Source organism: Apteryx rowi, unplaced genomic scaffold (genome assembly GCF_003343035.1).
Source record: "Apteryx rowi isolate R43461 unplaced genomic scaffold, aptRow1 scaffold_609, whole genome shotgun sequence".
Taxonomy (NCBI): domain Eukaryota; kingdom Metazoa; phylum Chordata; class Aves; order Apterygiformes; family Apterygidae; genus Apteryx; species Apteryx rowi.
Window position 1 is genome coordinate 52,650 of NW_020450882.1, and position 13,094 is coordinate 65,743.

General features: G+C 37.2%; 1 protein-coding gene and 1 long non-coding RNA gene across 2 annotated transcripts in view; both read left to right on the forward strand.

The window, feature by feature from the left end:
- DTWD2 (DTW domain containing 2) overlaps positions 1–13,094 on the forward strand; it is a gene marked incomplete at its 5' end in the record, with an annotated part of 93,599 nt that overhangs the window by 48,302 nt on the left and 32,203 nt on the right. Inside the window, one exon of the mRNA XM_026083551.1 lies at positions 4,810–4,999. Coding sequence (XP_025939336.1) covers positions 4,810–4,999 — 190 coding nt within the window. The remainder of the gene's footprint in view (positions 1–4,809; positions 5,000–13,094) is intronic.
- Positions 9,774–11,308, forward strand: LOC112974516. The gene is made up of 3 exons (XR_003256309.1): positions 9,774–9,821; positions 10,777–10,886; positions 11,176–11,308. It is a non-coding gene; the product is annotated as an uncharacterized LOC112974516 (long non-coding RNA).

Sequence of the window (13,094 nt, forward strand, 5' to 3'; positions counted from 1 at the left end):
ATGATGTAATTGTAAATCCCACCAACTGTGACAGTATGCTAAAGTACAGTACCTAAAGTCAGAAATGAGTTCTCATTTCAGTTTTGAGTTTATAGTGCACTCTTGCAGGCTCTTCAAAAGAGCTAAGGCTCAGGAGGAGCTGGACTGTTTAAGAAAACCTTTTTTTCTGCRTATACAGGAACTTTCTCTTTTTTCCCTGACTGGCACAGAGTTGTAAAATCTTTCTAAGGTCAGCTTCTGATCTGTAGGAGAAGTACTGGTTGTTTAGAAATTCAGCTTCAGTACCCTCTTGAGATTTGGTGGCTTCAAAGGGTCTGCCATGAGCATGCAGGCTGTACTGATTAAAATCGTAGGTAAAAACTGAAGTCCCTTTTACATATTTCAGACTAAGCAAAGCTTCTATAAAAGCATGATTGAATGTCCTAGGACAAGCTATGTATAAATAAGATATAACTTAAGTCTGTCTCTAACAATGGCCAGCAGCCACATGGCACTTCGCTCTGTTGTTCTCCTCCTGTTCTGACCTCCTGCACTAACTGCTGTGCTCCTTACTGTACCCAGCCTTGCCATCATCTTTGGCATGTTTGCCAGCGTTAGGCCACAGTTGTGTTCAAGCATTTGCGCGTGCAGCTTCAAAGACAACAGGAGACTTCCATCTCCTGAACACCAGTGAGAAAGGATTTGATTACAAGAAATAGTTCTTTCACTGAACTGTTCCTGGTTTCAAGTTATAGTGAAATTGGTGGCAAACCTGTTTGAGAGGTTTCCTGAAGAAAACTTCATCCTGAAGAGAGCTTCATTTTGAAGCATGTGGTCCCAGTATCCTGTCTATAGCAAATGCTGACTCCTGAGCAGACAGGTCCCTGTTCTTCATCTGCACTACCAAAACTGCGTGGCTGGATGGCAAATGCTGTGAAAGCTGTCAGGTGCTGTGCATCCAAATATGGCAAGATGAGCAAGAAAATCACCTTTGACTGCAGGCAGCTGCTATGTGAAATTTTCTATTGTAACAATCGACTATTCCTTCTTTAGCCTGGACTAGTTTTCCTGATGTGACCACCTGCACTTGTGCTCCTAACTTACCTTTGTGCTTACCCCAACTGAATCCTTGCATTCCTTCTTTACCTGTGTTTCTGTTGGATTTCATTTCCCCATGTTCACTGGTCTAGCTGGACTACAGAATTATGTCTCTGAATTTGAATAACAGCAGTTTGAAATAAAACAACAACAAAGCCCCAAACCTATCCCACCTCAAAAGAAGCTCACAGTAGAGTGGTTTATAGCAGGTTAAGTCTTTAATGAGACTTTCCCAATTCCCCCCTCAGCAATTTAGCAATTTGCTGGACTTAGATGGTGTCTTCCTAAGAAGTTCCATGTCTCCTTTCTAATTCGCTGATCCAGTGTGGCCTGGGCTTTGTGTCTGGTCAATGGGATGCTTCTAGACAAGGAAGGGGTGGGCTGGATATCACATGTRTGCAAGTGGCCTGGTGCTGAGTTTTTCAACTCCATCTTTGTGTGGTGGGGATGAAAAGCAAAAATACACTTTAATGCGTGGTCATAGCACTGAGCAAGGAACTTCTGCTGTGGCTCTGAGGAGAGTTTCAAAGCTGGCATATGTTGTTTAATATTTCATGAGTTGTCATGAATACAAACATCAACCTTAATAAAAATATCTTTTGTTTTTTTAATGAGCCATATTATTTGTCTCAAATTACTCTTGTACTTAAACAATGGAGTATAAATCAGTGGTATTTGGGAGAAAAAAATCAATGTTGACATTGTTTTAATGTTTTTTTTGTTGTAGGACTATATGCCCTTGCTTTTAAAAGTAGAGTTATGTGAAGATGAAATCTAACTCATAATCTTTGTGCTATAGTAAGCTTAAGCATACAAGTCAAAGCTTGTATGCAAAAAAAAAATTAGTGTGTTGATCAGGTTTTCAAAAGAGCTGAGCAGGCAACAGCTCTATTTCAGCATTTCAGTGAAATGGCTAATTTTTCACAATTATTCCCTCTAATGGTTTCCTCTTAAAACATCTGGCTCTAGTAGAGAATATCCTGCCCTATAGCAGTATTTGAATAGTAGTGCGTGATTAAATATACTGTATTAGTGTTTACCCAAAACAAGCAGATGAGAAGTACATTCTTGTCAAGTGGCTGTGAAAAGTGGTATTGTTGATATGTACTTGCCTTTCAAATGCTGCATCAGTTTGTTCAGCTAACACAGATCCATTTTTATTTATGAATGTTGCAAACTTGGGGTCTCAGACTTTCTCACTTTTTATGCAGTTATAATTAAATGCAACTAAAGGATTTGCATAAAACCTGTTCAGGGGAGGGAGACTGCGGTGACTCATGAGCAGGAAAAGGCCTACTGCGCTGTGTATTGGTAACAAACTAACTGAAAGCAAAGCCTTAGAAAATGAGCAAAACGAAAGCCTAAAGTGCAATTTAATGTGAGTACCACGGCCTGCAAGGGGGGTGAGCAGCATATATATTTTTAGGAACCTTTTACTATGAAAGTTAAGTATGGTAAATCTTCTACATATACCCAGCATCACTCAAGATGGTGGATGGGGTTTTTTGTTTTGGGTTTTTTGGTTATCATCTAAGATCTCGATTATTTTAAAGCTCTAACATCCCAGAATTAGGATACTTGGCTCTTCTGAGGAGTTGGGCTCAAGATAAGCATCTGAAATTAATGACCAATTTTGTAGACTTAAGCCTTGAGTGTTTTGGTAGGCTGTAGTGAAATATCTATTGTATGTGACTATGTATAGCATGATTTCTGGTTAAGCTGAAGTGATTACAAGTTACCAATGATGTAAGTGAAGGCTAAACTTGTATGCAGATAAGCTTCTGTGTAGTCCTTGGCAGAAAGTTCTCACAGACCTACTTTACAACATTTGTCTCTGTTTACTCTTTTTTATTGTTTATTTTGGAAGAAAAGTGTTACTGTATTTTTCTTTTTTTGGTAAATAACATTGATCTGATTCAACACTACATTGTTCAATACTGTCAATCTAGATTGTTTACTTGGAGAGTGAGGATGGTCAAATATTGGAAGACTAGCTCTGGACTAATATTGGTATACTGAATTCATTTCCTTTTCCATTTTGAATGTCTCCCATGTGATCCTAGACAAGTCTTGAGCTTAGAGTCTCGGTGTTTTAGGACTGAAATTCTGCCTGAATTTAACATTGATCAAACTGTGTTTCCACATCTGTCCAGAGTGATGAAGTACACAGGTTTGAAGTACACCTAATATATGTCAACTCAAAAACCATTATTAAGCATTGGCTTTCTTTCTCAGCCTTTTTTCCTCCTTTCTTTATTGTAAGGAAGGAAGGAAAGGAGATGCTTGACTTCTAGAGAAACGGTGCAGGTGCCTGGGTCCTGGGACTTCAAAACTGTGAGAATACAATAGCATTAGGAATTTGTCTTTGTGAACTGATATCTTTAAATCCTGCTTCTGTTGGTGTCTTGGCACRTATACTTGTCCTTTGTGGTTCTTATTAGATAGCACGGATAGCCCACTTGGTGCGCTGGCTATTGTGAATCCCGTTGTATTGCACCTTACTTTCCCTATGCATTGGTCCCTTCTGTAGACCATATACAGTAGGTGCTTCAGTTTCCTGGCTGTTTTCAAATGGGTGGTGATGTATGTGCTGTTTAATGTGACTCTTTCGAAGATGCTCTGAAGGTAGTACACCAAATGAGGGGCATTGCTACTCAGTAGTTGAGCTTAATGATCAGGAATACTTCTGGGCCTCTTAGCAATCATATTGTAAAGGAGGTGAGTAAGGAGACCAGAACAGTGCTAAGCTGTACTGGCTTCTCATTTGACTTCAGAGTGCAAAAAAAGTCAGACTGTTTCAGCTGTTTATTACTCTGCTCCCTTTCTTCCCTGGCAGTCACTCTATAACCTCTGAAGTACTATGCAGAATTAATTTCTTAGTCTGCTGCATATGCTTCAGTCAACCCTTGCTTTGTATTTTCTCCTTCCTGAACTGAGGCAGTTCTGATGACTGCGAGTTGATATTACTGGAATTGATTCATGACAAGTAATATGTTATTACAGCTTTTTCTCAGTTTCTCCCTTGCTGACTAACTTGCCCAGGTGGTTTTTGAAGCTTCTGGTATGACTTGAATGCCAGTGCCTCCCACTGATTCTTATGGTAACTTGTTCAACATGTGAACACTTAAGACAATAAGTAATTCTTCTATTTCATGTCAAATATACAGACCAACAGCAAAGAAGAAAATAATGTATGGGGTTTGGGGGTGTACCTATAGAAATAGTAAGCTGAACCAAATTGAGATGATAAAACTTTCAGAAATGTCTTGTGGACACTGACCAAAATGGCTGCTGTTAGTCTTTAAGTATTAAAGGTTCAAAAAGGGTAGACTAGTATTTTTGTATTTAGTATCTGAATACATTTTACTAGAATACTTATGTTAAATTTTTAGTAACCAGTTCAGAAGATCTTCACTTCAAACAGCCATTAGAGGATGTTCTTAATGTCTAGTAATTACAGCATTGGAAAATATTCCTGATTGCTTCATTAAGCTTTTCACTGATTACTTCTGTGGGTGTGCACACACACACACACCCCGCCCCCAATTAGGAGGTAAGGGGAAACCAAGAACCTTACCTGAAGTTTTGAAAAGAGATTGGTGGCTGAATGATGGATCTTYTTCTGGAAACTTAAAATTGAGAAGTTGAATTGGATTTAGTAGGTTAGAATATCTGGAAGTATTTGTCATGGAAACATTTAACTATTATCTTTTTTGTGTGTGTGCATTGAAGGTATCCTGAATTAGCAGCAGTGTGCAGAAATCCCAGTACTCTAATTTTGTATCCTGGAGCTGAAGCAACTAATTTGGAAGAAATTGCTTTGATGCCTTCCAGTCCATCTGTGATGATAATCATCGATGGAACATGGAGTCAGGCTAAAGATATATTTTACAAAAATTCTCTCTTCCGGCTTCCCAAGCAGGTAAGTTATATGTATTGTTTTTTTAAATGTGTATAATATATGCTTGGTTCCTGACCAGCCAAAAAAGGAGCCCCTTTTGTTAAGGGGGAAGTCGTGGAATTTCCTCCCCTGCTGCTTCCCCCAGTTAGAACCAACTGTTAAGGAAAACTTGCACAATAAAAAAACCTCTGTGATTATGGAAAAAGATGACTTTCTAAATAGTGGGTTTTTCACTTTATCACTTGACGTTTGTTTTAGTTTGAGTTAATGCATCTAACTTCATAATGAATCAACTCCTTTGCAAATTGAGAACTACTTTAATTTACATGGAAAACTTTGCCTCTCTGTTACCTGAGACATTATAACATGTGCAACAAAATATGCATTTCCTTCCCTGGATAAGTGTTTTGTACTGCCCTAATGGGGAAGATGAAAGTAAAACAGTCTCTTATGAAAATGTCAGACTTTCTCCTATATTTGGCCTCCACTGTATGAAAACCTTTCAGTAAGCTTTGACTTAAGCTTAATTACTAAGCTTAATTACATGTGATTCAGTTGCTGTTATTCAAGAAGCTTTTTTCCTATTATTAGATTGAACTTGCTTTTCATACCTTATGTAAATGCATCAGGCTGTATTCCTTTATGCTACAATGCTGTACCTGGGTTAAATGCCCACTTTAGATTTTTCTAGAGAAGGTGCTTGTTTGGCACACTTGCAGTTCTGTGTCCAGATTGTCCTTTTCTTGACTAACAGTTAGGTTGGCAGCTGGTGGAAGATGTGTGCTAGGCTTTCTGGAGTGCTTTCTATGAACTGTTAGAAATGCTGTTAGTAGTCTAGGAAATACAGACAACTGAGACCCTTGTGATGATGTATTTAAACTGCAGTGGCGCTTGCATTTTTGCTGTTACTTTCTGTACTGGAGGGTGTGGAAGTGGCCACTTCTCAAGTCCTGCAAAAGTTGATTAAGGAGACTGTGCACAGGGGATCTGCACGGTGGAGGCTGTACTGTTTTGAGGCCTGGTTATGATGCAGATTCTCTTGTTGCTTCTCCTTTGATAAAGTTGTGAAGAATCTGAGTGATGAAATCTCATGGCCAAACTAGTTCAAATTCAAGTCAGTATCTTCTGTGGAGGCATGGAAAAGGGAGCAGTTTTGCTTGGGACCAAAATAAGAGGCAGTACTTTGTCCTCATCTCCTGGCTTCTTGTAGGTGGAATGATGTCTAAGGTATTTCTCCCCCTGTATTGGCATAGCAGTTGGGGTTTAGAGGGCAGCTTTTCAGCATGTATAAAAATTTTGAACACAGGGTGGTATTAACAAGACTTTTGTTTTTCTTTCTGAAGTAGGTCCATGAGATGAGGAACATTTGTCCAGGTGTAATTTGTTGACAAAGCTGCCTTATTCTCTGTTATTGAAGGTATTTTGTGGAGAAAGTATTGATATTCCCATTTTTTATAGCAGAACAAATTCTCTTCATTACTGAATTTCATTTTCATCAGCGAAGAGCTGGCTGTATCCCTTCTGGGGATGAAAAAATTGGCAATTTACAAACTTGTAAAAAACCAAACCCTTATTGACTGTGATGTTAGAGTAGTTTAAATTGAATACTGTTAGTTAACATGCTGTTAGTGCAAAACCAAGCTGCGATATGTCTAAGTTGCAAATTTCCTTCAGAGGGTGAAATCTCCATTTTGTCAGATCTGGGAGTTGCTTTTGGGCTCTTAACTGTAGCATAACAATTAGGTTATACTGATGCAAGTGAAATGCAAAATAAATCCTAGGTTTTAGTCCAGTTATTTTGACTTTCAGAGAAAGGTGGTAAAGCAGATAAAACTTAAAACTAGGAACTTATGGAATTCATTTCACTATTTCAATTTCACTGCAATTTTATGAGTAGATTTTATGGAATTTATTTCACTGCAATTAATTTCAAATTCTGTAGAACATTTGTCTAAGACTGGTGCACCTGACTGCTGATATATGACCTACCTTTAAGTGAGAAGGTGTTTCTGTAGTCTCCTTAGTTGGGTCCTACCAAATTTGCCAGTAAAAAGTCATACATCTCTAATTCTGTAAGCTAGTTATTCTCCATCCAGAGTATATTCCCCAATCAGAAAAAACAGAAGTAATTTCTGTTAATACATTCACTTGGAGGGGACATAAAGGAGAAACTTGGTCATTTTTTTTAGTTGTCTGTTTTTATAACTTTCTGAATTATTTCTAGTTTTATTAGCCAAGCCAGAAACTAACTATTCCAATGCTTTTACAGCTTCTTTCTCTTTTTGAGATGGACTAAATATATTCATCTCTTCAGAGATAAGATCCAATGCTTACAGCTAAACTCCAGCCCACTATTCTGTAAAACAGCTTTTGAATTTGTTCTCTAATTTATATCCCTTATTTGAATATTAACTTGGAGAATAGCTTAGGTGGCTCCTGTTGCCTTGCCTATTGCTTGCATTCTCTTATATCCTTGCTGCGGACTGAACTTTATTTCCATGATTACATACAAGAGGTAATCTCTTCAAAAGCTGGAACAAGCAGAAGGGTATTGTGTGCTTTCTAAAGCATGTTTTGTTTTGTCCAGTCATTTTAAGTGACTAAAGTTCTTTACTTTTGCGTGTCAGTCAACCTTCTGTGTTTGAAGGACTGAAGTTCATGCTGCCTTAATCTATAAAGTTGAAACTTGATCATCCTGTGAGGTTCTTTTCTGCTGACAGTTGGATTGTCTTCTGCAATGGATTTTGATTTTTGAAAGAGCAGTTATTTGAGCTACGTTGTGGGTGATGACTTCTTTATGGCATTTAACTACTAGCTATGTCTGCCTGTCATTAATGTTTTTGACAGATCAGATCAGTAGGGGCATTATGACAAGAGATGACTGAGTAGATAATCTATTTTTTGTCGTCTGTCTCTTCAAGATAGCATCTTCTTCCATTTCTCTTAAACAATGTTGGTAAGAGTGAGTAGTCTCTAGGTTTTCACTTACTCAGCTTAGCTTACTATTATTTCTTAATCTTTTTAAGCTCCTTGCTCTCAGAGGAGCATGACTGGAAGAACTGGTTGACAATCTTGTTTTTCAGATCTTGTTCTTAAGTGTTTAAGCTATGATTTCTTATTCTGGATTGTAAACTATCAAATTTCATTTTTGTCCACTCAGTTGTTAACATGTAAGCTAACTTTGATTTCTAAATGACTCCTTGAAATAAAAATATCTGAACTGAAAGAAATTGTCTGTATTTCTTTGTTTAGAAGAAAAGCTAATAACTGACAGGTTAAGGTACATGGATCTTTTTTTAAATGAAGCTCAACTCTTATTTGCATTCTTTTCTGTCTAGTCCATTATCACACATTATTGTTGAGAAAAAACAATTAATGAGCTAACCAACTAGTAAAACAATGTTGATCACAACAGAACCCTTCAGAAAAATTAAGAGAATTAAGTAATGTAGGGGTGCAGTTGTGTTTTCTGATGGGAAAAATAGTGGAAATTAAGAATATACTTGGAAGATACCTTAAGAGCTATATGCTGGAATTTTGTTACCAGTGTTATGCTTCCATGCTGCCTGAGAACATAGCATTATTTAAATGAGTGTAAAGAACAGCCATGCATAAACCAGCAGATTTCGGTGATTAGTGTTTAAAAAAAAAAAAGGGTCATAGCCAGCCAGTTTTGTCCAATAGTTGAAAAATTCTTTAAGCACAGAACTGAACTGCTCAAAATAGCAAAATATGATGTGTTGATAATGTAAATGCAGGGGGGCAGAAAACTTATTACTTTATACGTAAAACTAAAATATTTGTTTTAACCTGCTGAACTTAACCTTGAGTCAATAAGGAACAGAAAACAAAACTTCAGAACAAATTAACCTCTCACTTAACCTTCTGTATCAGATAAAACATACTGATGCAACTAAAACAATTTGATTCTTCTCTCTCAAGCTGTACTACTTAATGACAGCTTTTATTGGTTATTGAAAAGAATTGTACCCACCTTTTCATGGTGTGTAAGCTATTTGGATCAGGGACCTGTTTTGAGATGTCCAGTTTGGATACTGTGCATGTACATTTCTGATGTTAATTAACATTATTAGTTGTATGACATAAATAATCTCTTGGGTAAACAGGATCTGCATAAAGAATTTCAGTAATCCAAGTCGAAAAACTTGTACAAATTTTTGGCTTGGAGCTGTAGGCAGAAAGTAATTTTCTTTATTAAAAGGAAAGACAAAACAAGTTGAAGAAAAATATTAGTCAAAAAAGATTACGCAGAGATGATTTGTATGTGTTTATATATATATATTCTTTCTGACATACTAGTCATCCAAATTCTTGCTTACATATTCCTGATTGTAGCAAGGAGCTGAAGGCACAGAAAGTAAGTTATTAATCTGACTTGTACATCAACATTATGGAAAAGCTAATTATTGAAAATTAACTCTTTAAAACTCTTTTCTTTTGAAAATCCAAAGGGTTTTAATTATGCATTTCTGACAAACACAAAAATGTACTCCTGGGCCTTTGGGAGATCTAAGTGATTGGATCTTATGAATGAAAGTATCTATAGGTAAAACTTCAGGAGTCATAGAAAGTATTTAATAGTCTGCAGAAGTCCACAGAGACTCTGAAAACTATCATGTCTAACATGGGCCTTGCAGTACATCATAAAATTTACTTTGTTCTTTCCAGACTTTCTTATGTTTTATGATCAACTTCTTTCATTTTCCATGTGGGACTGCTTCTTCACGCACTTTTTTCTTTTGTACCAGGCCCCTTGGAAAAGTCTGCTGGAGCAAATAAAGGCAATCTAGCTAGTGAGGATAGCCTGGAAGCAAAGGAATGGGTGAGAAAGCTTGGTTCGGGCTTCAGGACAGCCCATCTAGAGAAAATGTAGAAAGTTTGCTTACTTAGACTCTTATGTAAATGACTTATGGAAATGTGAGAGTTTTGGAAAGCAATTAATTTCTTTCAGAAGACTCAAGAAAAGATGGATCTGTTTGAGATCCTGCGAAATTTATGAAGGAATAAAAGGCAGCCTGAAGGAAAGCGCTAAAATCCTGCAATTTGTGTTGCTTATTACACTAATTATTGACTTAACATCCTRGCACACAATGTCTGCCTTCCCCACTGGCGGTATTAGCTAATTACTCTTTTCCTCTTCATATTCAGCTTGTAACTAATGCGTTCCTTGCTATGGGATTCATTAGTCTGATTAAATGTTGGTGCCTCTTTCCAGATGACTCTTATTGACTCTTTTGACTTCTCTCAAGTCAGTCCTGGCTTTGTATTTAACTTCTTCCTTGTGTTATTTATAGATGTACACTCAAACTTTTACATTTCTCTTGAAGCTTTGACAAGTAACAGAAGTTTTATGATTTTACTGTACTAAGTTTTGCTCCAGTATTAACATTTAATGACATTGAATGTTAAGATAAAGTGTAACAAAGTGCACTTTTCCTTATGGTCTCGAGCAGCCCATAAATTCTTCTATTTAGATTATATCTACCTTATTTTGCTGCTTTATAGTCAGAACGTCACTGTCTTTGAAGGTAAACTATAAGGACAAATATTTTGTATTTCTGAATATTTGCATGATTTTAAATGTTTTGATTTCTGACACTTTATCTAGTCTGGGGCATGGGTCAACACAGAAGTTGTGATTATGATACCAGCCAATATACAGTGGGGAAACTTAAGTGGGTGGCAGGAGGAAGAGTTAGCCCTCTGCAGAATTGCCTTTCTTAAAATACCTATAATTTAAATGGTTGGTGACAAAAATGATGTTTTTTCTATTTAAGATGAAAATTCCTCTGGCTGGAGGATGCCCTGCATGGTTGCACAACTTTGAAAGGTTCTCCAACTGAAGCAGACATTATAAAGCCAACTCGTTCTTCCCACTCTGTTTTAGGTTGGTAGTCTTTTTTAAGGGGGCAAAGCTTGTTCTTTTCACTTCTGATTTTTATTTCCTGATATTGAATGTACAAGAAGCCACACTTCCTCAGTTAAACTAATCTAACAGGTGTCTCTGACATCATAGGACCCAAATTTATAGGAGGCTTGTGACAAATACAGTGTAGACCTTCAGAATTGTTACAATTCTGTAATGTTGAAAGGATTTTTTCCTTTTTCATCGAACCCTTCGTTTTTCTGTAATCCATGAATACGTGAATTTTTATTTTGAATTTGTTTAATCTTAGAAACTTTCAGGTGGAAAATGCGCAGTGAGTTCTTTCTAGYTGTAAACTTTACATCCAGTTGTGCGTTGCACTGTGTTTTGAAAGCCAACTGAAGAGAAGAGTGTGTTGCTTGAGTTGCGCCCTCTCCCTGAAGGACTGCCTGTATTATCTGTGAGTATACTCAGCCCCTAAGGGGGGAGAAGCAGGGCAGATTGTGCTTGCCTTAACATGTTTCTCAACTTAAGCATCTCTCTAGGATAAGCAAATTGGGATCTTCCGTTTATTTCTGAAATTCATTTCTCTTCATATTTTGTGTCAATACCATGTTTCATTTCAGAAATTTGCTGCTTTGTATTTTGACAGAAATAAATCTTGCTGGCAAAAGGGGCTCTTACACCTATTTCAGTTGATAGGATAAAGTCTATATCCTTTACAAGATTCTACTTTGATACTGATGTGCTATAAGTAGTACAGTCTTAGCAGTCAGGATTACAGTTTTAAACCTGTAGCAATGGCTTCCTGTTGTCATTTTCTAGTTCTGTATGCTCTCCAGTTATAGAGTTAATGGTACCTAYTAAAAATTTTAAAGCACTATTTTTACAATTAAAATGCTTTTGAAAAAATCAAATATACCAGTAACTCCACTTTCTGACAATATCATGGAATATGCTTGTGTAACTTTAAGGTCTGCAGACTCTTGCAGTAGCAAGCTGAGTTTAAAAATGCTGAAATGTAGCCTCAGATATGTCTTGGGTTTTAGTTGATGTTCCTTTTTTCCTCTTGCAATACATTTGGCAATGCCATAGGCAGAATGCAAGTCAAACCATTTCAAATTAATTGAAAAAATCTTTAATTGAAATCCTAAAAATTAAGGCAGAGAACTCATATATAAAAACACTTTCTGAGAATAAATTTTTGAAAGAGGGAGAATGGGCCAAGTTAGCCTTAGTGATATGCTACTGCTCCTACATGAGAGCTGTATGGAGGCAGCCTTCTCGTGTGACAGATACTTATCTATTAACTATCCAGTAAGGGTTTTAAAATGTCTAAATTGAGAAAGAATGCGGTTTTCTTTTACACTACTAATGCTTTCTGGGATACTTTAAACAGGGGTCTAAAAAGTCAGGTTATTTTTTCTCATGGATTAAAAAGACAAAGCTTCTTGGGAAGAGCAAAAAATGAACCAACTTCTTTCATTATAAAGCTCCTTTTTAATTCATGCACATTGTCGGTTCCTTTGTGATAAAACTTCTGCCTTGTTTCTAACACTTATGCTTTCAGGTAGTACTGTTCCTTAATTCTGTCACAAATTAAATGTTTTGGACTCCAGACAAGGAGGACTTTCTGAAAAATTGTAGGTTGTCTTGAATAATAGTAGGACAGAACAGGTAAGATTCATAGTATCAGGGAAAAATAAAGGGCATTTAGTTCAGAGATGAAACATGTAGATTCTTCTGGCTGGGAAGCAGATTTACTTAAGCTCCTCACTTTGAGGTTGAATGCTGGGGGCTTAAGTATGACATAGCTCACTGAAATTAGTAGGAGGACTCTGAGGAGCTCGGTGGGTTGGTCAGGCTGCTACCTTCATGTGTGGAGTGGTCACCAATGTTTCAAAGCAACTTTTGTTTAAGAGCCGCAGCAAAAGATTTCTTGTTCATAGCATGACAATTTGAAAGGTTATCACTTGAGCAGTTCTGACAAGAGTAGTCAGAAAATATGCCCATCTCTAGTACAGCTATTGCTAGTGAGGAGCTGAATGTGTCCTGTTTGGCACAGCAAAGCCATATTGAATGGTTTAGTGGAAGGAACATCCTTAACAGATCATCACAGTCAGTGTTGTGGCAGGAACTGGCTGCGCAGATCTAAAAAGTTGGGGAAGGTGAAGTGAATTGCCTTCTCCAACCCCCCCCCCCAACACACACACACACACTATTACAGCT